The sequence below is a fragment of the Enhydra lutris genome, unplaced genomic scaffold (assembly GCF_002288905.1).
Source record: "Enhydra lutris kenyoni isolate GAN:26980312 unplaced genomic scaffold, ASM228890v2 scaffoldscaffold39, whole genome shotgun sequence".
Classification (NCBI taxonomy): domain Eukaryota; kingdom Metazoa; phylum Chordata; class Mammalia; order Carnivora; family Mustelidae; genus Enhydra; species Enhydra lutris.
Window position 1 is genome coordinate 26566470 of NW_019154123.1, and position 20286 is coordinate 26586755.

Below are 20286 nucleotides of genomic sequence, written 5' to 3' on the forward strand. Positions count from 1 at the left end.
TGGGGTGGTTTTCACAGTTTCTAGTGTGGAGCTCTTTCTTTACACCAGAACTGGGAGGGTCGTAAGGTACAGACTTAGCTCTTCCTTGAGCATTCCATTGAGCCCTGTTTGAAGAGTCCTGGTCTAGAACAGTGGACTGGCTTGTGTTGGGTCCCCTGAGGAAGGACACAGACTTTTCAACCCCCACCGGGATACCACTTAAGACCACTTCAGATAGGAATAGGGGTATCACAGAGAATGTCAGGCAAACACAGAATCTTTCGGTTTTAATCTTTACTTTCAATTCCAAACTTTCCCCCTTTCATTACAAAAGTACTAAACGAACATGGACAGAATTGGAAAACTGACATTTGCAACTCTATGCCTTCAGGAGGCATCTCGATAATCCCACCACCAACACCCCTGTGCAAGGATAGATCAGGCAGACAGTTTGCGGCAATGAGAACTATACCATAAATGCACGATCTTTTTATTTCATATAAAAATGATCAACACGAGAAAAGCCAGAGCGTGTGTTGGTTTTGCACACTCCAATGCTCCCAAGAGCCTTCTCCTCTGGCCAGACTGGAGGATCAGCCCTCCCGGAAGGGAGACACGGTGGCCTAGGCCCCCGGCTGTGCTCGGAGACGGTGAGCTCGCTGTGGTGCAGAAAGCTGAAAGCGCCAAGGTCCCGGGCCTTTTCCTGGGCTTGGAGGGGTGGCTGCCTGTTGTGGCCGTGGCCTGGCAGCGGGCAGCACACTGGCCACCTTCCGGCGCAGGGAGTAGGCTCCCGGCCCAGGTTCACGGGAAGCTGTCTGTGCTTGTCCCTCCGGGGGGCCATGATCCAGCTGAGCGGCTGTCCAAGGCCAATCGGTCTGACTTTTCATCAGCCCCCTCTGGCCCTCTGAGGAGCTGTCAGTCCACTGTGCCATTGTAGGATTTGTTGAACTTGTTGAAGGTGAAATCCACAGTGTGTGTGGAGATGGGCTTTCTGTACAGAGGGTTGGAAGCCTAGAGAACACAGAAGGCAAGAGGACATGGGTGTCCATTCATTCGAACACACATTTTCAGGGTTCCAGACCCTTCTTCAATCCATCACCCTGGAAGGCGGCAGCCTGAGCGTGCAGGCGGTGACAGCCCTGTGTGGCCACTGACTATCGCACCCTGGGAAAGACCCTCCAGGTCTCAGAGCTTCTACTCTTTATCTCTGAAACGAGGGGCCGGACCAGATGATCTCTGAAGTCCCTTCCAATTTAAACAGAGACTAACTAGGGGTCCAGGGATGCTCACTGCACTCAGTTCTATGGGAAAGCGCAGTCCGTCTGGGGAGACGAGACTTGCACAACAGACGCCGCAGTGGACTCCAAGGACGTGAGGTCCTTTACTGAGTCTGTGGTCTCTCGAGGACTGTCCAGCTTCTTCCTGCCGAGGCTGCGCCACGCCTCTGCCTCTGCTCTATGAGGGTCCTAAGCTGGGTCTGCTGTGGGGCTCTGCACAGGGCCCCCCGCGCTCCGGGGTCCTGTGTTCTCACCATCCCGACCTGGCCACACACCGCCTCCCAGGTGTTGTTTCTTTGATTTGAATGCCAAAGATGTTAGGGGGCTTTAAAGCTTGTGTGACCTCAACCAGACCTCGAAGCTCGACTTTTTCTCTACTACTAGCATCCCGCTGGCTTACCATCTCATAGCGGGCCCTGGACCGCTCGCTCTGGAACTTTGCAAACTCTCTCCGGTCATGGATGGTGACAAGTAGCTTCCAGATGGCCAGGAGCGCAATCCCAATCAGGAGGATACTGCCCACCACGGCCAGGAGGATGGTTGTGGCATCGGGGGCAGTTCCACACTCTGGAAGGGACCAGGAGGCGGGGTGAGCCGAGCCACCAGGAAAGCATGGCTACCCATGCCACCCCACCCCCATCCCCACCTCAGGCCTAGCCCCCTCACTCCCACAGGCCGTGTGCCTCCTGTGCTCAGCAGCATCTCCCCCCGCCTGAGTGCCCAGGCCTGGCCCGGCCCGGTCTCCACTCTCAAGACTGGACCGGTCCGGTCCCGGCCTTCCTGTGAATGGTTTCAGAGCAGACCCGGCAGGCGGCAGACTGCGCGAAGCCGCATCCATGAGGGCCGGGCGGCGGGCCAGCCAACAGTTGTAAGCCCTTAGGGTGGCTCTTCGCAGCGAATGTGCTTATTTTCAAAGGACCGCAAAGACAGCGCTTGAAGACAAAGCCTCATTCTTGCAGGCCTGCATCCTGGGCACAGCATTTCCTCTGCCGCCGGCCCCGAGAAGCCACATTATGTGGTGTGGCTCAATTTGGAAAAACAGTTTGCCATGCTGTAAATTGAAGGGAGCAGCTCTTTTTCTCCTCACCCCTGCCCTCCTTCCAGAGAAGAATAAAAGGGGTCATACTAGAATCCCTGATTACTCCAAAACAAAAGGCCTTTGGTCCCTGGGTCCAAAGCAGGAGGCAGAATTATCATTGTTTCAACAAAGTCTGGGCCTCCTTAGGGGCCCTGGAGCCGAGCAGGGCCATGTAACCCGGAGCTCTGATGGCGGGTCTTGGACGGAAAAGTGTGGCGGCAGGGTGTGGACTCTGAAGCTCCCTGAGGCAAGTGCGGCCCGCCCAGCCCTGACCGTCTACACCCGCCCCACCCCCCACCTCTGGTGAAATGTGTGCCATGGCCTCTTTTCCTCCCAAAGCTCCGGCTCCTCCAAGATGAGACACTCTAGCTCCCGTGCCTCCAGACCGTGACCTTGAGCCCCAACCACAGTGGGTCCCCAGGCGCAGGCCCACCTCTCTGCCAAACTCTAGGAGCTGGATAGGGGCGGCCTTAGCCCCTGGTCTTTATGAGAAATCGTGACCGTCCTCTCTGGGCACTTTGGAGAGGCAGGGAGGGCAGAGGGCGACAAGCCCAGAGCAGGGAAAGGAGTTAGAAGCCGAGCTCCCCGCTGGTCAGACCCACCTGGCTCCCTGAGGACGGTCAGGTTGGACTTGCCGCTGGCGAGCTCCGCGTAGGTGAACATCATGACACAGTCCTTGGCGGTTTTGTAGAAACAAAGCACAGCCTCTTGGTCATCTTTCACTGGAAGAAAACCGGGCACAAGTGTCTGCTCTGAGCGACCCAGTGTGCTGACCGAGGGCAGGGAGCTGAGCACCTAGGTTAAGCAAGCGGGTGCCGAGAGACACAAAGGGGAGGCTGGGCCTTTACGAGGAGCTGGGGTGTCTCCCATCAAGGATGCAGCCCCAGTGAGGTGTGTGGGTTGCTCCGGGGCCATGAATCCCCCAGGGCGCGAGCAGTCTCTGGGGAGTGGGAGAGAGGCTCTGCCAACCTCCCCCATGCGGGCAGGACAGGAAGCAGGGGGAGCACTGGTGTGCTGCTCCGGGCTGAGGCTGGGACGTGGAACTGCCCTGGACGTGAAAGGGACACAGAAAGGAAAGGGCCATCCCGATGCCCTGCGAGCCCAGGCAAGAGCTCAGTCGAGTGCACCTGGCTGAGAGCCCGCTGCGGTGGCCGAGCGTCCATGGCTCTGTTCTAGGACGGAAACCCACAGCGACCACAGAGGGTGATGAGGACGTTCGGACAAGGGTGCTGCGGGCCAGCGCCGGAGGCCAGGATGGGGTCTGGACACCACTTGCAGGGCTCCTCCACTGGGAGCAGCCCCCGCCTGGCCCCACACAGCTGTTCCCCTGACACGACAGAGTCCCAGCCCCCCGTCCAGGCATCACCTGCACTCCAAGGCTTCTGTGGGCAAGGGTCACACTGATTTCTAGGAGGGAAAGGGAGTAGGGAAGGGAAAGGGGACATTCAGCAGCAATGGCCAGTCGGTCCTGAGCAACTGCGGTGGGTTGAGGCAGCTGCGTGAGATGCCTTTCGGCTCTTGCCTTCGCAACCCTACTGCTCTCACCGGTTTTTAACCGGGAACCAGACCAGTCAGTGTGGTCGTCAAAGGTGAGGGCCTGGACCATTCTCCCAGCCCCACTACCCGTAAGCCTGGCCTGAGTGCACGTGTGTGAGAAAAGCCAGGAGAGGGAAGGATACACAGTCCACCTGAGTGGACACCTTCTCATGGAGGATTTTACTGAGAAGTCGCAACTGCCCCAGAGCAGGTGCGTCAGGCAGGGGCCCCAGGAAGGTGGGGCCTTGTCCTTCCTGCCTGTGTGTCTGGGTGGGGGCCACTGCTGCTCCAGGTGCACGGGCAGACTGCGCTGGGAGCCAAGCCTTCACAGCAAGCAGAAAAATGCAGCGGCAGGAAGACAGTGTGAGCCTGAGCTCTGCATGGGCCCCGCTGGTCTAGCACAAGCCCCAGCATACAGCAGTGCTCAACGAGCCAGGGCCAGCTAAGTGCACAACTCCGTGTCCTCAGGAGCTAGGATATAGCCACAGCGGTCAGTCGGAACCACGAGGCAGGAACGAGGGAGGCCATGCATCGGGGCCAAGATGGGAGGCTGGAGCCAGGAGCCCACAGCAGCTGAGGTCAAGCGAGGCTGCCATGCAAGGGGGCCTCAGAGGCAGAACCCCTGTCGAGGTACACAGTCTTGTCCCCTCGCCCCACTGTTTTAGGTACAATTCAGTCATTTGAGTATGCTGACAATGTATCACTACTCTCACCATCTAATTCCAGAACATTTCTATTACCTCCAAGAGAAACCCTTGCTGTTAGCAGTCAGTCTCAATCCCTGTCTCTCCCCAGCCTCTAGCAACCACCGACCTACTTTCCGTCTCTGTGCTTTTTGCCTATTTTGGACATTTCACATAAATGGAATCATCTGATATATGTCCTTTTCTGTCTGGCTTCTCACACACAGCATAATACCTGGAAGATTCGTCTCTGTAGCACGTATCAGAACCCCACACCGTCTTCCCCTGGATGAATGTACCACATTAGCTTCCCATCGGCTCACGGACACTTGGGTTGTTTCAAACTTTTGACTACTATGAATAATGCTGCTATGAGCATTCATGCCCAAGTTTTGGTTAACATGTTGTCTGTTCTCCTGTGCATACACCCAGGAGCGTTCACTGAGCTGTGTGGTAACTGTTTAACCGGGGGAAGCCGCCGGACTTCTCCAAAGTCGTGCGCCATTTTACATCGCGGCCAGAACGTATGAGGGTTCCAACAGAGGGCCGCTTTGGTTTGTGTAATCACAGTGCTCCAGACCAGCTTCCAAGTCAGCCACGTGCACTCACGGCTAGCGGATGTGATCTGCATCTCTTACCCTTAGAGACTCTTAGCCGGGACAGCAACGGCTGTGCTGGAAAAGGGACGGAGGCAGCCCAGAGATGGTGGAAAGCAGAGGTCTGTGCACCCCCATCTGAGCGTCCTGTGGGCTCCCACTCAGAAACGGACTCGTAGACATTGTCCAGAGGCAAAGGCACAGGGATGGATGGACAGAGTCAAACTGGAGTGGTTCAAATGAGAAGAAGCCTCAAACAAGAGCTGCCGTGCCAGAGAACAGAGCAAGGTGCAGTGAGAGCTGCAGGAACGGATGTCTGCCACAGGGACAAGAGCCAGGGCAGCACATGGGCCCAGGTGCCATCCAGCCACATAAGAACTCAGCCCCTTCTGAGGCCTTGCAGCATTGTGAGAGCTGGACCAGGCTGAGACCAAATGTGGCAGAGAGACCTGGTAGTCATTCATCAAACACGGTTTCCCTGCCTCCTCGGCACACGACTTGACTACATTTCCCAGAGACCCTTGCTGCTTAAATGATGCCAGATGGCTGAGTTCTGGCCAGTGACATGCAGGTGGGAACCCCAGGCATCACTTCCAGGCCCAGCCCACAGAAGCATCTCACAGGATCCCTCACTCTGTCTTCCCCCACAAGCTAATGAGTGGAGAGGATCCCAAAGACCCTGAGGAGAGTGGAACCTTCATACAGAGAGGGTCTACATTCCAGAACAACCTCACAGAAGGCCTTGCCAACCAGGAATGTCTTCCGTGGACTCGCAGTGAAAGACTTACATTCTGTTAAGTCACTGAGGCCTGGGGTGTGTCTGTTACAGCAGCTAACAAGGCTTGTCCTGACATACCTGCCGTTCAGAGAGCCTGAGAGATGTGGCTAGGAAGGGGCTGGACTCCAGGGATGGCACAGAAAGTGATGAACAAGGAGGTCATACCTGCAGAGGGCCTGGAACTTACACCCTAGCACAGGCAGCCCAAGTCCTCTTGGGGAGCCCCCAGTAGTGCCCAGGACCCTGACGCTGTGGTTCCTAACCCAAGGCTAGAACTGCCCTGCTCCCCACCAGGCACCAATGAATCACCCCCGGGGGAGGAAGCCTTGAGGCGTCTGCCAAGATACAGAAGGGGATGGCAGCCCAGGGCCGCTGGGGCACACTCACCAATGGTGTCCACCCACGTGACCACCTCATCCTTGCACAGGTTGTGGCAGGTCTGGTTCTCAGCTGGGACCCCCGAGTGAAGCAGCAAGCACTCGACGCAGTCTCTTTGGAGAAGAGGGGATGAATGCAGGTGTTAGAGGCTGTGTAGTAGCCCCCCACCAGCAGCCGAGCTCCCAGGGGTGTGTGGCCCGCCCTCCTGCCAGCCCTGGAGGCTCTAACTTTGTCCTAGCTTCACATTTTTTTTTTTTTTTAAAGATTTTATTTATTTGTCAGAGAGAGAGAGAGAGAGAGAGAGAGAGTGAGCACAGGCAGATAGAGTGGCAGGCAGAGGCAGAGGGAGAAGCAGGCTCCCTGACGAGCAAGGAGCCTGATGTGGGACTCGATCCAAGGACTCTGGGATCATGACCTGAGCCGAAGGCAGCCGCTTAACCAACTGAGCCACCCAGGCGTCCCCTAGCTTCACATTTTTGACCTAAGGGCTGCTGCTGGCCTCTGACTGCTGTCACATGGGTGGCCGGAGGGTCCTTGGAGGAACACGTGTGAGTTTAGAAGCATGTCTGACCTCCATGTTGAGTTGCAGGTTGGAGATCTCTTAAGTTCAGATACCAGGAGCCCAACCCACTGCACTCTGCTGCATCTGATGCTGGCAAGCGTGTGCCCCAAGCAGAAGACATCACAGTGAGTAAGACATGGTGTTCTGGGCCTTGCACAGGGGTCCTCACAACCCCTCAGCCAGTGCCTGCTGCCCCACATTGCCCTAGTTCCCACGATCGCAGGGCCCTCAACTCTCCTCTGTATTAGACTCTCCATGGGCATTTCTAGAAAATCCTGCTTCTAGAGCATGCCTACACCCGTGAGATCCACATCTCCGGGGCACAGCCTGGCTTCACAGTGAGGGCGATGAAGCCCTGCCCAGGAGCCCCTCAGGCACTAGCCCCCTCTCCCTGCCAGAGGAGCCTGCCTGTGAGCTGGGCTACACCCTGTGAGTTGGTCAACACTAGCCTCCGGTAGAGGCTACAGGGTCACAGCCTCCTCCCAGGAAACCTACATTTCAAGAGGGTCCTTCTGGAGAAATCAGGTTAGGAGCGAAAGAGAGATACTTTGAGCCCCTCTCCTCCCGTGTTGGGTGCACAGTTTAAATCAGGTATTGTCTTTGGGTGAAAATGCTTAACAACGGTGCTCAAGTAAGGGTCAGTTCTCCTTCCTAGAGCCCAGCCCAACTCCAGGTACTCCCCATCGACCTGTGGTTTACTGCGGGAGCACACGACTCCTGAGGAGGCGGGGCCAGAGCAGCGAAGATTTGACCAAGGGCCTGTGAAGTCTGCGGTGGTGGGGTGGGGGGTGGTGGGACGGGGGAGCACAAACGGATCCCCAGGGAGGGGTGGTCTGGGGAAAAACAACCAGCTGACAGCGAATTCTCAGGGCCTTGGCGGGGAGCCCATGGTTCCTGGTAGCCTGTGAGGAAGGTGAGCGCCCCGGAAACGGGCTTCCTCAGGAGTCTGGGTGAGGGACCAAGAGCCTAGAGTGCAGAGCGCAGGCAGGGACCCTGCAGAGACCTGGAGGACGTGCCGCCCTGCTCACCCCACAGGCCCGTGGGGACCAACGAGGCTGTGTGTCCGGAAAGCTCTCTGGCAAAAACATAGAAGGATGTACAACCATTGTGCACAGCCTTCGTTATCATCATCTGTTTTTTTAATTCCTTAAGACTGAGGCAGGTGACTACATTCCCAGGGGAGAAACTGCAACAGGAGCACGGCAGGGGAAGGGAGTCGGAGAGAACCTCTCCAAGACCCTCTTCTCGTATGGGGAGGCGAGGGGACCTGGGAGAAGTGGAGGCAGCGGGTCCAGCGCCCAGGGGCCCTGCTTCTCAGTGAGCCCCTCCCAAGTCCTCACTTTCCCAGGAACGACCTCATGCAAACCCTGCGGAGTTACAAACAAGTTGTACTGTTTGCATTTCCCCTGAGGCCAGAGTCCCAGAGGGCTGGCCACTGAGGCTGGGCTGGGGGCCAGGAAGCCTTGGTGTAGCTCGGCCTCCTGAATGAACACACTGCAAAGCCCCCAGGCTGACCTTCCATCTCCGAGAGGGTTCCCCAAGCCTTCCAGCTACAACGCCAGTTGTCGTTAAACCACAGGGCCACCTCCAAGAAACATTCCCTAATTACCATGTGGACAGATCGGTCTAACTTGTACGCTCCACACACTGGGCTGAAACTTGTGATATACTGTAGTCACGTGTTAAAATAAGTCTGGCCTTTTAAACAAACAAGTTGCTGAGAGAGACTTTACTCCGAGAGCCTGTTAATTGAAATCAGCTGAGGCTGAGTGTGACCTCACCCAAGGTGAAGGGTATGTTTGGTTAGTGCTAGAAAGTGGAGATTGGCTGTTCTGAAATCCCGGGGCAGGGAGAGGGGAAGACAGAAGGCATTCAAAACCTGGTGGTTCCTGGCAAAACAGCAAGTAGAAAAACAGTCTGCTGCAAGTCACTATCAAAGGGAATTTGTTTAAAACAACAGTTGCAGTTGGGCAGAGAAAAGAGACAGAAGGTCAGTGCGGCCCAGAGATAAAGGAACGGTAGCTTCCTTACAGCATTTCCCTGCTCTCCCTGTTGCTCTGGTATTAGTTAATGGAGAAGAAATTATCAAGTGCTATGTTTTCTAGGTCTTAAATATTTGCAGCTTGGGATGTGCCATTTTGACAAAAGTGAAGGCTGTTGGGCCTTTTAATTGACTTCTGGCAAACCTATACTGCCTTGTGGCTCCAGAGGAAAGAAATGGGCTTTATCTACTTTTATTGATTCCATGTGTGTTGTCCTCGTTTGCCCTGCCCCCTTCCTCTCGGGTGCCCCAAGGACAAGGAGCACACACCTGAGAGAGTTCTGCCGCAGGGAGCTGGGGGAGGGCCCCTCCTGCCCCCACCATCCCATGCGGGTCATGGCTGTGGCTCCAGGCGCGGAGGGACATAGCCATTCGGGCTCCAGATCCAGGATCCTACCCTCGTCCCCTGGGAGGTTTCTGTTGGGATTTCTGTTATTTCTCCACTCGTAGCAGGTCTAAAGTAGATCTGTTTTTCTTCTCCCTTACTCTCCCCCGCTCTTCTCCAGTTACACAAAATAAATCTGACCCTGTCTATCTTGTCTCTCGATCTGCAGCCAGCTTTCAATTACCCATGCCTGGATTATTTGAGGCAAATGTCCAAGCAGGGGTTCTGCCACCCAGAACATTACGGAGCGAGGACTGCCCAGCAGCCACAGCAGGCTCACAGAGCATGAACTCCTTCCATTATCAGCCTAAGCCAGACATTTGGAGGGGAAATCTGCCAAAAGAAAATTGCACAGTTGCGTTCCCCAGCCAAAGAGAGACGATGTCTGTATTATTATTTGTTTCTGATTATCTGTGCCCATTTCCCTCACTTGAGGCCCCTTAGCATGGGTGGTGCTGACACAGCTGTTTTTTTCTAGCAAAATTCAAGAGAAACGGTCACTCTTGCTTTCCTGATGGCACAGCTCCTCAATCCCTTTAATTCCCGCACATTCACACTCTGGCAGAGGGTGAAGGGCACAGCCACCAGGAGGTCAGCCTGGGGAACGTGACCCTGTGGCCAAGGCAGCAGGGGCCGGGTGCCCATTGTCCAGACAATCTCTGCATTCAGCAGCAGCACAGGGCCCATGTTCCATTATCTCTATAAATGGAGCAGAAAATTCACAAGCCATTGTCGTTTGTTGCTGGCAGGCCTTCTCTAGGTCGCATGCCCTCCTACCCAATCTACCTTCTGATTATGTTTTGTTCAAAGCTGCATTTGCCAAACAGGCATCCTGTGAAACATTATATGGGAAATGTCAATGTCAGGGAGGGGATCAAACTCGTTGGAAAACCAGACGTGTCCTAAAGGCCCTTCTGAAAAACTCAGTAACACTCGAATGGCTCTGAGAAGCCACTATTTTGGTACCAAAACCGGTTTAAGTCAACTCAGTGATCTGGTAACTTCTAAATTTGGGAATAGAATAGCAGTCTTTTTTGTTGTTGTCGTCCTGTTTTTATTACCTTACAAAATCCCCATGGAACCAGCATTTCAAGAACACTATTTTACTATATAGTGTAGTTAACACCGAGTTACTGTTCTTGTTCGTAAGAGTCTCGCTCCCCAGCACGACTAGGCAGAGGAAGATGTGGGGGATGGGAGGAAGAGGCTGGCCAGCCCCAGGGCCCAATGGGCTGGAAGACAGGCCTCGTCTGGGGGGGAGAAGCGGGAGTGAGGGTGCCGTTACCTCTTGGTGCTGCAAGCGTCTGGGCAGGTCGGGCACTTCTCACATGTCTCTCCAAAGGCTCCTGGCTCTGTGCACTGGCACTGCCCACACACACAGTGCCCACGGTCGCTGCACATCTGGCCATCTTTGGCCAAGCATGTGCTGATGTCTGTCGAGCAGTTACAGTTGTCCCCAATGTAACCTGCATAGCACTTGCATTCTCCACAGTGACACTCGCCATGGCCTAAAGGGACACACATAGCATGTCAACACCTGCCTGCACAAACCCCAAACCCAACCCCTGGGGCCTGCCATGGGCCAGGGACACGGATGGTATCCTGCAGCGCTGTTGGGGCACACAGGGCCCAGTGCCCACAGGCTTCGGCAGCCGGGGTCCAGGCAGCATGTGCGGCCCAGCCAGGCCTGGGGCAGTGCTGGCCGCTGGTTCAGAATTTGGCCAAGGGACGCCACAGGACCAGGACCCCAGGGAGCTTCTTCGTGTCTCAACTGTCGTGTAAAGAACAGCCACCAAATAGGTCCATGTCCTAATCCCCAAGAACCTGTGAACATCACCTCCCACAGCAAAAGAGACCGCATATGTGATTCCGTGTAGGATTCCAAGATGACAGCGTCTCCTGGACTCTCGAGGTGGCCCCGATGCCATCACAAGGATCCACAGGAGATGAAGACAAAGGGGGATCTGATCACAGAAGGCAGTGGCAATGGGACAACAGAAGCCAGATGCTAGCTGCAGCCTTTGAAGATGGAGGAAGAGGCCAGAGAGCCAAGAACTGTGAGGAATGCAGCTCGAGAAGGTGGAGAAGGTGAGGAAATGGATCCTCCCCAGAGTCCTGGAGGGAGTCCGGCCCTGCCAGCACCGCGATTCTAGCCCAGTGGAAGCAATTGCAGACTCGGAGCTCCAGAATTCAAGAGAATAAACCTGTGTTGTTAAAGGCAACTCACTCTGTGGTAATTTGTTACAGGCCCAATGGGCAGCGAGGCTAAATTCTCGCTCTGGCCCCAGACCCGGAGCGCGTGCGGGGGCCGCGGAGGCTAGCCGAACAACCCTCCCTCCACCTCCATCAGCCTTCACAAACGCGAGCAGTTCTGACAGCTGTGCTGTGTGGGGACCGTTGGTGTCCTCCCTCCACAGCTGATGTAGCCGAGACACAGAGATGAAGGCCTGCTGGAGGTCATGAGCCGGCGGCCGGGAGCCAGGGTGGTACCAGGTGTGACCTCCAGCGCCCACCGCCTCTCGGGAGGAAAGGGGGCAGAGCAGGCCCATACCGAGATGACAGCCAGCTGAGGGGCACCCTGCTCCCCTCTGCAGGAGAGACCCTTGCCCCAGCCTGCAAGGCGGGAGGGGCCGGGCCTCCCCTGAAGTTCTGCAGGCACCAAGGGCAGAGGCTCCCTCAGCCCGGGGGACAAGCGTGTGTGAGTGCGAGTGAGTGAACGTGTTGCTCAGTGAAAAGCATGGGGCACGCCAACGTCCAAGGGGACCAAGGGCCTGACCGTGGACTCTTGAACCTCTGGCCTCACATAGGCAGAAAGCAGCACTCTCCATTGCAAACTCTGACTTCACGAACTCTCCCTTATGCTATTACTGCATGTTTTCCTTCTGGATGCTGTCTTGCAAGAATTGGCATGACTGAGCACCCACTTCCGCCTCAGGAGACTAGCGCTGTGGGCATCGCACAGGTACAGGCCTTGCATTTTATTCCCACACCAGAGCCAGTTACCCAGGTAGTTGGATCCCAGCACCTTCTGTGAACCCAGCAATGAGTGTGACCCAATTTAGGTCAGGACCTCATTCCAAAGAGCTTCCTCACTGACCACTTACTTCCTGCCCCCTTCTGCTCTGTCTGCTCCTCAGTGCCTAGAATCTGCAGGCAGGAGGGAGGCCATCTGGTGAGACCGAGCCTCCCAACCCTCCCGGGCCAGACAGCCTGTCTGCCTGCATGGGGCTCAGAGCTGCAGCAGAAACAGAGCACCCTCCCATCTCCCAGCCAGCACCAAGGCATATGGCAGCTCTCTGGGCGAGGTGAGGAGAGCCAGGCCCTGGTCAGCAGGAGGCTGGGAGCGCCCCTTAACTGCCTGGAGGCTGGCGTGTGGACATAAGGCCCAAGAGAGAACAGCACTCCTGCCCCAGGGTTACCTCAGGCAAGGGCAGGGGGCTGGAGGGTGCTCATGCACGGCGGGAGGGGGCCGCACAGCCTCCTGTCACCCAGCCAGTGAACAGCACGGGTTCTGAGCCGGGGCAGGCAGGAAACCACCTCCCAGGGGAAGTCTTCCCGAATGAAATGGATCCAATCTGCACAACCCTTCCCTCTCCAGCCTCAGGGGCCACACTGGTCAAGGGCCTGTTTTCAATTAAAAATGGGTCACTGTTGGGGTAATCCCCCCAAAACACAATTTTATTATGAAAATTTCCAAACCTGGCAGCCAAGTTGAGAGGATTGTACAGTGAACGTCTGCGTACTTGCCACCCACATTCCACTGTTAGCAGGTTATCACATACCCACCCACCCCTCTGTCTCCCCATCAGTAGTTTCCAAAATGGATTTCAAAGCAAGCTGCAGAGGTGAGTGCTTCTGGGGTAGGTTTTTTTTTTTTTTTTAAGATTTTATTTATTTGTCAGAAAGAGAGAGGGAGAGAGAGCAAGCACAGGCAGACAGAATGGCAGGCAGAGGCAGAGGGAGAAGCAGGCTCCCTGATGAGCAAGGAGCCTGATGTGGGACTCGATCCCAGGACGCTGGGATCATGACCTGAGCCGAAGGCAGCTGCTTAACCAACTGAGCCACCCAGGCGTCCCTGGGGTAGGTTTCTAATACAGCTCTGGTGCTCTCCAGCAGCTTGTACATCACACCTTCCCATAAAGCAAACACACAAAGAGCAAAAGGCACGGTCAGTGCTATCTTTACAAGCAGCAAGATGGTACCCAGGCCGGAGACCCTGCTTTGCTTCAGAAAGTAAGGGCTGTTTCCCTCCCCGCTGTGTGTGTGGCAGCAATACACTAGCCAAATACAACCTGACCTTGTATTCCGAAGTGCCTCTTCTGGAGAAGAGGTAGGGTATTATTTTGTTGAAGACTTGGGTTTCGGGTGAGATGTATGTGTGTGTGCGGAAGGCAGAACTTGTCCCTCACGGTGCCTGGGCATGGAAGTGATGGCATCTGCTTGCTGAGAAGGTCAGCAAGGGTGCCCGCTGCTCTGAACTCTCCCCCGTGACCCCAGATCAGCCATAAGCCTGGCCGCGCTGGGTGCATCTGATACCCTTCGGGTGTAAGAGCTCCTAAGCCCAGCCAGAGGTCAGTGAAGCGGCGTGTGCCCCAGACCCAGGCTCAAGCAGAGAGAGTCGGGGATCAAGGGCAGGAAAGGGACAGGACTCACCACCAGAGACATGAGCCACTACAGGAAGCTTCCCACAACACCTGAGTAGCCAACATCGAGAAACAGTGTGCAAGCCCCCTGCAGAGTGGACAGAGCGCGAACAGGCCCGGGCCCCTCCAGTGCAGTAAGCAAACTACTGGGGAGCTGCCGAGGGACTGTGGGACAACAGAAAACCCTTCTCCATGCAGCTTTGGGCCTCAAATATTTGACGACTCTGAAGTCAAGTCCTAACAAGCCAAACCAGGGAAACGGCGGCTCCTGGCCTGGTGTCATGGCTGAAGCCTCACGAGGGCTTTTTTTCAGTGGACTGTTGGCTCCCCTGTTCACCCCAATTCAGGCTGTGAAGCAGTTCTTTGACTCTTGAAGACAGCCTGAAGCAGCTACGACACAGATGTGGCGCGTGCTGCCACGTCCTCCTTCCCGCCTATGGCCGACCTTGGCTTGGCCTCCCCCCAGCACAGTACTCCAAGCAGGTTCTACCAGCTGTGGGGCCAGCCCACGAGATACAGCTACGGGCAGTCGTGGTTTAAAGCTTCCAAGTCTCCTTTAAAAAGCGTGACCCATACAGGTCTTCCAAAACTAGGCTGGTCCGGTTATACTTCAACCTGACCCAAATGTCTCAGACCCTGCAGCTGGGCCTCAACCCGCCTCTCCCCCAAGCTGCATGCACGGAGAGCCCCCGCATCTTCCGGTCGGCCCTTAGCCTCTCCTAATGCCCTAGTAGGAAAGGAACACGTTCGTAAAGTAACAAGGGCCATTTGGCCTCGTCCCAAGGATCAATAACCTACCAATCACCAGTAAAACTAAATGGGGGACTGGGGACTTGATCCTGGCCAACAACACCCAGAGGGCCTACGCAAGGACTCTTCAGCAGAACACAGCTCGTTCATAATGCTGCCCCCAGCGCCTTGGCAGACTGAGCTGAATTTAATGATGCCCGTTTCATACTGTGCAGACATAAAAATATTTTCACTGCACAAAGGTAGGGATATTGAAGGGCATGTGAAAGCACTCTGTAAGCTGGGGCTCGCTCCATGTGCAAGTTAGTAGTACTACCTTCGTTAGAATGATTGATAGCTAAATGGACAGGAAGTTGTAAATGTGTCTATTTATACAGAATTTCAGCTCCACAGAATTCAACAGCTTTCCATCAGCACAACGGAGCTCGTGTGGGCTGTGGGCCAAGACACGGCCCCTTCCCTCCCTTTATAAAACAGAATGCCGACGGTTAAGAGGAAGGGGCGCCCTCAGGGCAGGCTGGGGAGGAGCTGCTAGAGGAGAGAGGGGCACCAGGGGCCTGGAAGCCAAAAGGGACACAAGGGGAAGGCCTGGCAAGGGCAACAAGAGATGAAGAAGGGCAAATCCCAAGTGGCCGCCGGGTCTGGGCATAGTCCGGAGGGCGGAGGGCAGAGTCCAGCCGGTAGAGAGGCGGCCGCAAGCAGGCAGCTCCCACACGTGATCTGGTCGTGCAAGGTAAGGAGGAGACGGGGAGGAAGGCAGACAGGATATTCTGAAGATGGGATCTGTCTGCGTACTCTTCTGACTGAAGACAAAGATTCAGAAGAGAGAAGACTTGGAAGGAAACAGAGGGATCGAGGGAATGGCAAGCTCTAGAGAGGAGAGATCACAGTAGAGAGAGATGAGGGAGAAAGGGAGGGAAGCTGAGCGGGGAGGGCTGTGGCCGGAGTGGGATGCTCAAGCTTCCAGCTGAGTTGAGAGAGGCTGAGGGGCTTCACGGAGCCAAGTTCAAGTCTGTCCTTCACCATTTACTATGTCACCTCAGGCAAGTCCCCAAACCCATCTGAAGATCTGTTTCCTCATGTGTCAACGAGGATAATGTCTTCCTCATGGAAATGGTTCCAAGAAATACAGTGCTGTTGTAGGTAAAGCTCTAACTCGGTATCTGGGGCATGGGGGGTACCCAGGAAATGGGCCAGAACTGCTGTGAGCTGCTACCGGAGCCGAGCAAGCCGGGCACGTGGACACCAACGCAGTGGACAGCGTCATGGGGAGAGGCAGGGACAGTGGGGTTTGGGGGGAGGGGCGAGTGTGAGGCAGCCACCAGAGTCTTTGGGGAATGAAGGAATGGCCAGGATGTCAGTAAGTGAAGGGGAAAGTCAGGGCTGGTGCAACTGGATGGTACACCCTCGAAGGAGGGGAGGGGGTTGGAGGTGGAAAGCAAGGATCTAAAGGAGGCTCTGAGGAGCTGGAAGACTGCTGACCAGAAGAGGCCAGCCCCTCAGTCCTCACCAACTGTTCTCAAGGCCCACCTGTCTCAGGAAAGAGCGGGGAGTGGGGACTTATGCAGGGGCTCAGAATGAAGAGGAGCCTGTTTACCACGGAACATAGGAGGTGGGGAATGGGGATACAGGGAAACGCTGGGAAAACAGGGCCGTGCAGTGTGGTGAACATGTGGCTTCCAGAATCAGAACGCCTGAGCTGGCCTCCAGAACCTGCCACTTACCAGCAGTTACTGATGTTTAACCCCTCTGTATCTTGGTTTCCTCACTGTAAAGTGGGGCTGATTAAAAATGCCTCCCTCATTGGGTTGTCGTATGCGTTAAATCGCCTAACCTACGTGAAGCACTCAGTCAGCGTTTAGCATATAGTAAGCGCTCAATAAATGCCAGCTAGCTTCTGCATCATTGGTGCTATAGTGGGAGGACAGGAGGAAGGGAGCTCGGAGCAGATCTCAGAGGAGAGCGGGGGAAGTACTTTCTGGGAGGCTGGGTCCAAAACTGCCAGGTATCCATGTCCAACCCAAGGCGAGAACACCCAGGACCTGGTACAGGTGCTCAGCAGCCTCCAGAGCCTTGGTGGGGAGCCTGACACCATAAGAGTGCCCATGGCCCTGCTGGGGTTGCTCTCTGAGGTACATCTGAGGCAGCACAGGGTGGCCCAGGAGGGAAGCTGCCACTCCCCCTCAACCCCAAGCTGGACTTGGACTCTGGGCCTGCAAAGGACCCAGGCGGCCATGGAGTGACCTCAGAGGAGATGCCTGAGTGCCGGGGGGCTTGAGGGAGGAAGAAGTCAGCCTGAGATGGGCAGAACCAAGAAGTGATTCTCTTCTCCCCATTCTCATCTGGCGCAGGAGCAAGGGGCCACAACCAGGCAGACACCAGACCCTCAGGGCACAAACTGTCTCTCCACAGCTGGTCCCGAAATAGTTTCCATCCAGCTCTGGAACACATTGTGGCTTCCCACGGCAGCAGCTCCAGTCCCTGCCGGGAGTCCACTCTGGCTCTCCGAAGGCTAGGGAGCGGAGGAAAGACTAAGCCCGTTTCCCCTTCTCTTTCTCCTGGTCCTGCCTCCCTCCCTCCCTCTCTCCAGTCAGTGCCCCCCACGCCTCCACACACAGGCAGACTGCTTGCTCACTTCCTCTCTTTCCTTGCTTCATCTCCTCACAGACCCAGCACGCCCCTCTCTCAGAGCTCTGTCTGCCCCCCAGTCTCCCCTCCTCTCAGAAGAGGCAGCCTGTAAACAGGAAGTGGTGAGAGGAAAGAAAAAGGGGTGTGTTCTGAAAATTTTCTGCTCATTTGGGTGGTTTGTGTCCCCAAAGTCGGGTCTTGAATTCTCCCAACAATCGGCTTAAAAAGAGCAGGAAACCAACTGCCAGCTTTATGTGCTTCCAGTCACCCGTGTCTGTGAGACGCAGGGTCCTGACCGCTGCCGAGCCGGGCACCGCGGCAACCAGGAGCACAGCCCACAGTCCCGCCTCCTGTAACCCGGCGGGGGGTCAGGGGTGGCGCGGGGGTCTGGGGGGGCGGGTTGTCCGGAGTCCCGGCTCTGAGCCTGTGGACACACCGCAGACAGCACCCTTGTCGTCACAGACGTCCTGGCACAAACACGAGTCATGCAGGACCAACGCCAGGCGAGGGCTGACTTCTCTGGGGCCAAACACATATCCAGGCTTCCAGAGGGCACGGCCTCCCTGGCTGGGGCTTTTCGAGCAGGAAGGGGAAATCCCTCCTAGGAAGTACTCTCCGTGCCGACAAGCAGGTCTGTGTTACATAACAGGCCCTCTCACGTCCTCAGCGCGTCCCTGCGCAGGCCCGTGCCGCCCACTGGTGTCGGGGTGTCTCTGAGTCTGGTCCCGTGGGAATCCCCTCCCACTACTTCAACTTTCCCTTCTGTACACTGACTACGGTTCCAGAAAAAGTAAAGAATGGAGAGTTTTGAAATGCAAATGATCTTGGCCTGGCTGCAGGCACCTCAGCAGGCGCCTCACCTCACCTTCAGTGGTTACCGAATAACCCTCTGGACAGGTTGCTCTCAACAGGTGTACCCTTGGCGTCACGGGCTTTCTGAGTCCGTGAACGCGGTGCTCTCCTGCCAAGGGCGGTCACCGACAGGAGAACGTGCCCTGGGAAGGCTGCTCCCCAATGAGAGCACGGCTTGGCCTCGTTCCACACCAAGCCCCGAGCTCAGCTCTCTGACCGGCTCCGTCCTATCCTTGTCACTCTACTTGAGATGCCTTGGAATGGCTCACTTTGGGGACGTCTTTTCTCAGTGATACTGCGGGGCCGTCTCGGCTACCTACTTGCTGTCTCTAGGCCTCGGTCCAGTTCCCTCATCAGGGAAAGGGGGATCACACCTTGTCTACTGAACAGGATCAGGGAGTTTCTGTGCAATGTGCCACAGAGAGGGGACAGCTCACTGCCTTCAAGCGATTTTTCACTGCATTGAGACACCAAGCCATGCTTAAAGTCTCCTAACCTAGAGAGACCTCATGACTACTCACAGGGGGCAGGCGCTGTCTAAAGCACGTCACGTGGATGATCCCATCAGTCCTCCCAACAGCCCTGTGCCACCCCTGACTTTCAGGGACGGAAAATGAGGCACACAGAGGCCACATGAGGCCAAGTAACTTCCCCAGAGCTGCAGGGCAAGTAGGTGCCAGGGCACGGATCTAAACCACATGTGTTTAACTCTGGAGCCCACATTCCTAACCACTACCTGTACAGCTTCTGTAGCACAACCCAGTCGTGAGTAAGCGACACAAGTTATAATAGTACCTAGGATAAATGCTCAAGCAGCCCAGGGTAGTACAGTTGAAAACGTGCAACAGGCCCACCCCCAGGCCTGGCTCTTCTCATTTTTTAAAAAAATTTTTTGAAGATTTATTTATTTATTTTAGAGAGAGAGGGAGAAAGAGCATGCAGGAGGTGCAGAGCGGGAGCAGACCGTGCTGAGCACGGAGCTGTCATGTAGCCCAATCCCCGAGATCATGACCTGAGCTGAAACCAAGAGTCGGACATTCAACAGACTGAGCCACCCAGGCGCCCCAAGAATGGCTCTTTTAATCTCTGATCATTAAGCCCCTTGGCCTCTTCCGTAAAGTAAAGGCAGCAGACTGGGAGGGCTCGACAGTTCCTCCCCCACTGTCATAATACTGCTCAAGGCCAGAGCAGGGAGAAATCTGGAATGCTTATATGGGCTCCAGATTCAGTTCTGGAATAGCAGAAGAGAGAAGGTATTTGGGGTGCAAAAAAACAAAGCTGCCTGAGATCATTCATGAAGAAGAAAACACTGCGCAGCCAGGAAAGGAAGTATCTGAGGAGGAGAGATGTACCAGAGTGGGAAGCAAGGGTGGGTACACAGATACAGGCCTAGTGTATGTATATATGTACAGATGGATGGACAGACAGGAGGGAGGGGAGGATGTCTGAGGATGGAGAAAGGAGGAGGATGGAGGAAGGAGGCCTGACTATTAGACTAAGGAGTTTAAGTTTATCCTTTAGCTCGCAGATGGTCTGACAACAAACTCCTGTGGCTTGAGGTCAGCAGAGAGCCTCACCTGGAGGCAGCGTCCACCAGGCTGCCTTCCCATGGTGCATCTGCCCCTCCCCGAAGTCAGGTTCCGCCACAGGGCTTTTCTAAAATGTAAACCGTGATGATACTCTGGCATAGAGCCCTTTCCTGGCTCCTCATCACCTGTAGCCCAGCTTTTGCATTTCTATTTTGGGGACCAGCATCCAGGCCCCCCCTTGAGTCACCCCAGCTTCTGGCCGTTGCAAAACATGTACGAGGTGCTGAACACCGGCGTGTTTTGGTTTGCAGCAATCACCTTGCAGGCAGACCAGGAGGGTAGTCAAGGAGATGGAAAAAAGATGAATTTGGAAGAAATATAAGCGGTCAGGGGACAACCTGGTGGCAGACGGAATGTGGGCAGTGAGGAGAAGGTAGGGAGAAAGACGATTCCTGGGTTTCTGGTTGTGTAAAGGGGAGATGAGGAGAATGAGAACCATGGCTGGGAGGAAGAGCTGGAGACTGGTTTGAACCGTCATGAGACTGAGACGCATTTAAGACACCCAGTGGAGATGTCAAGAAGTCAAGTGGC

At 55.5% G+C, this 20286-nt stretch overlaps 1 protein-coding gene across 1 annotated transcript in view; it reads right to left on the reverse strand.

Moving 5' to 3' along the window:
- Nucleotides 1-258: 258 nt before the first annotated feature.
- LOC111155029 (integrin subunit beta 5) overlaps nucleotides 259-20286 on the reverse strand; it is a 114816-nt gene continuing 94788 nt past the window's right edge. Inside the window, exons 11-15 of the mRNA XM_022515043.1 lie at nucleotides 10579-10801; nucleotides 6315-6418; nucleotides 2937-3056; nucleotides 1657-1823; nucleotides 259-990 (exon numbers count right to left, since the gene is read on the reverse strand). Of these exons, the coding sequence (XP_022370751.1) occupies nucleotides 895-990; nucleotides 1657-1823; nucleotides 2937-3056; nucleotides 6315-6418; nucleotides 10579-10801 (710 nt within the window). The 3' untranslated portion in view covers nucleotides 259-894. The remainder of the gene's footprint in view (nucleotides 991-1656; nucleotides 1824-2936; nucleotides 3057-6314; nucleotides 6419-10578; nucleotides 10802-20286) is intronic.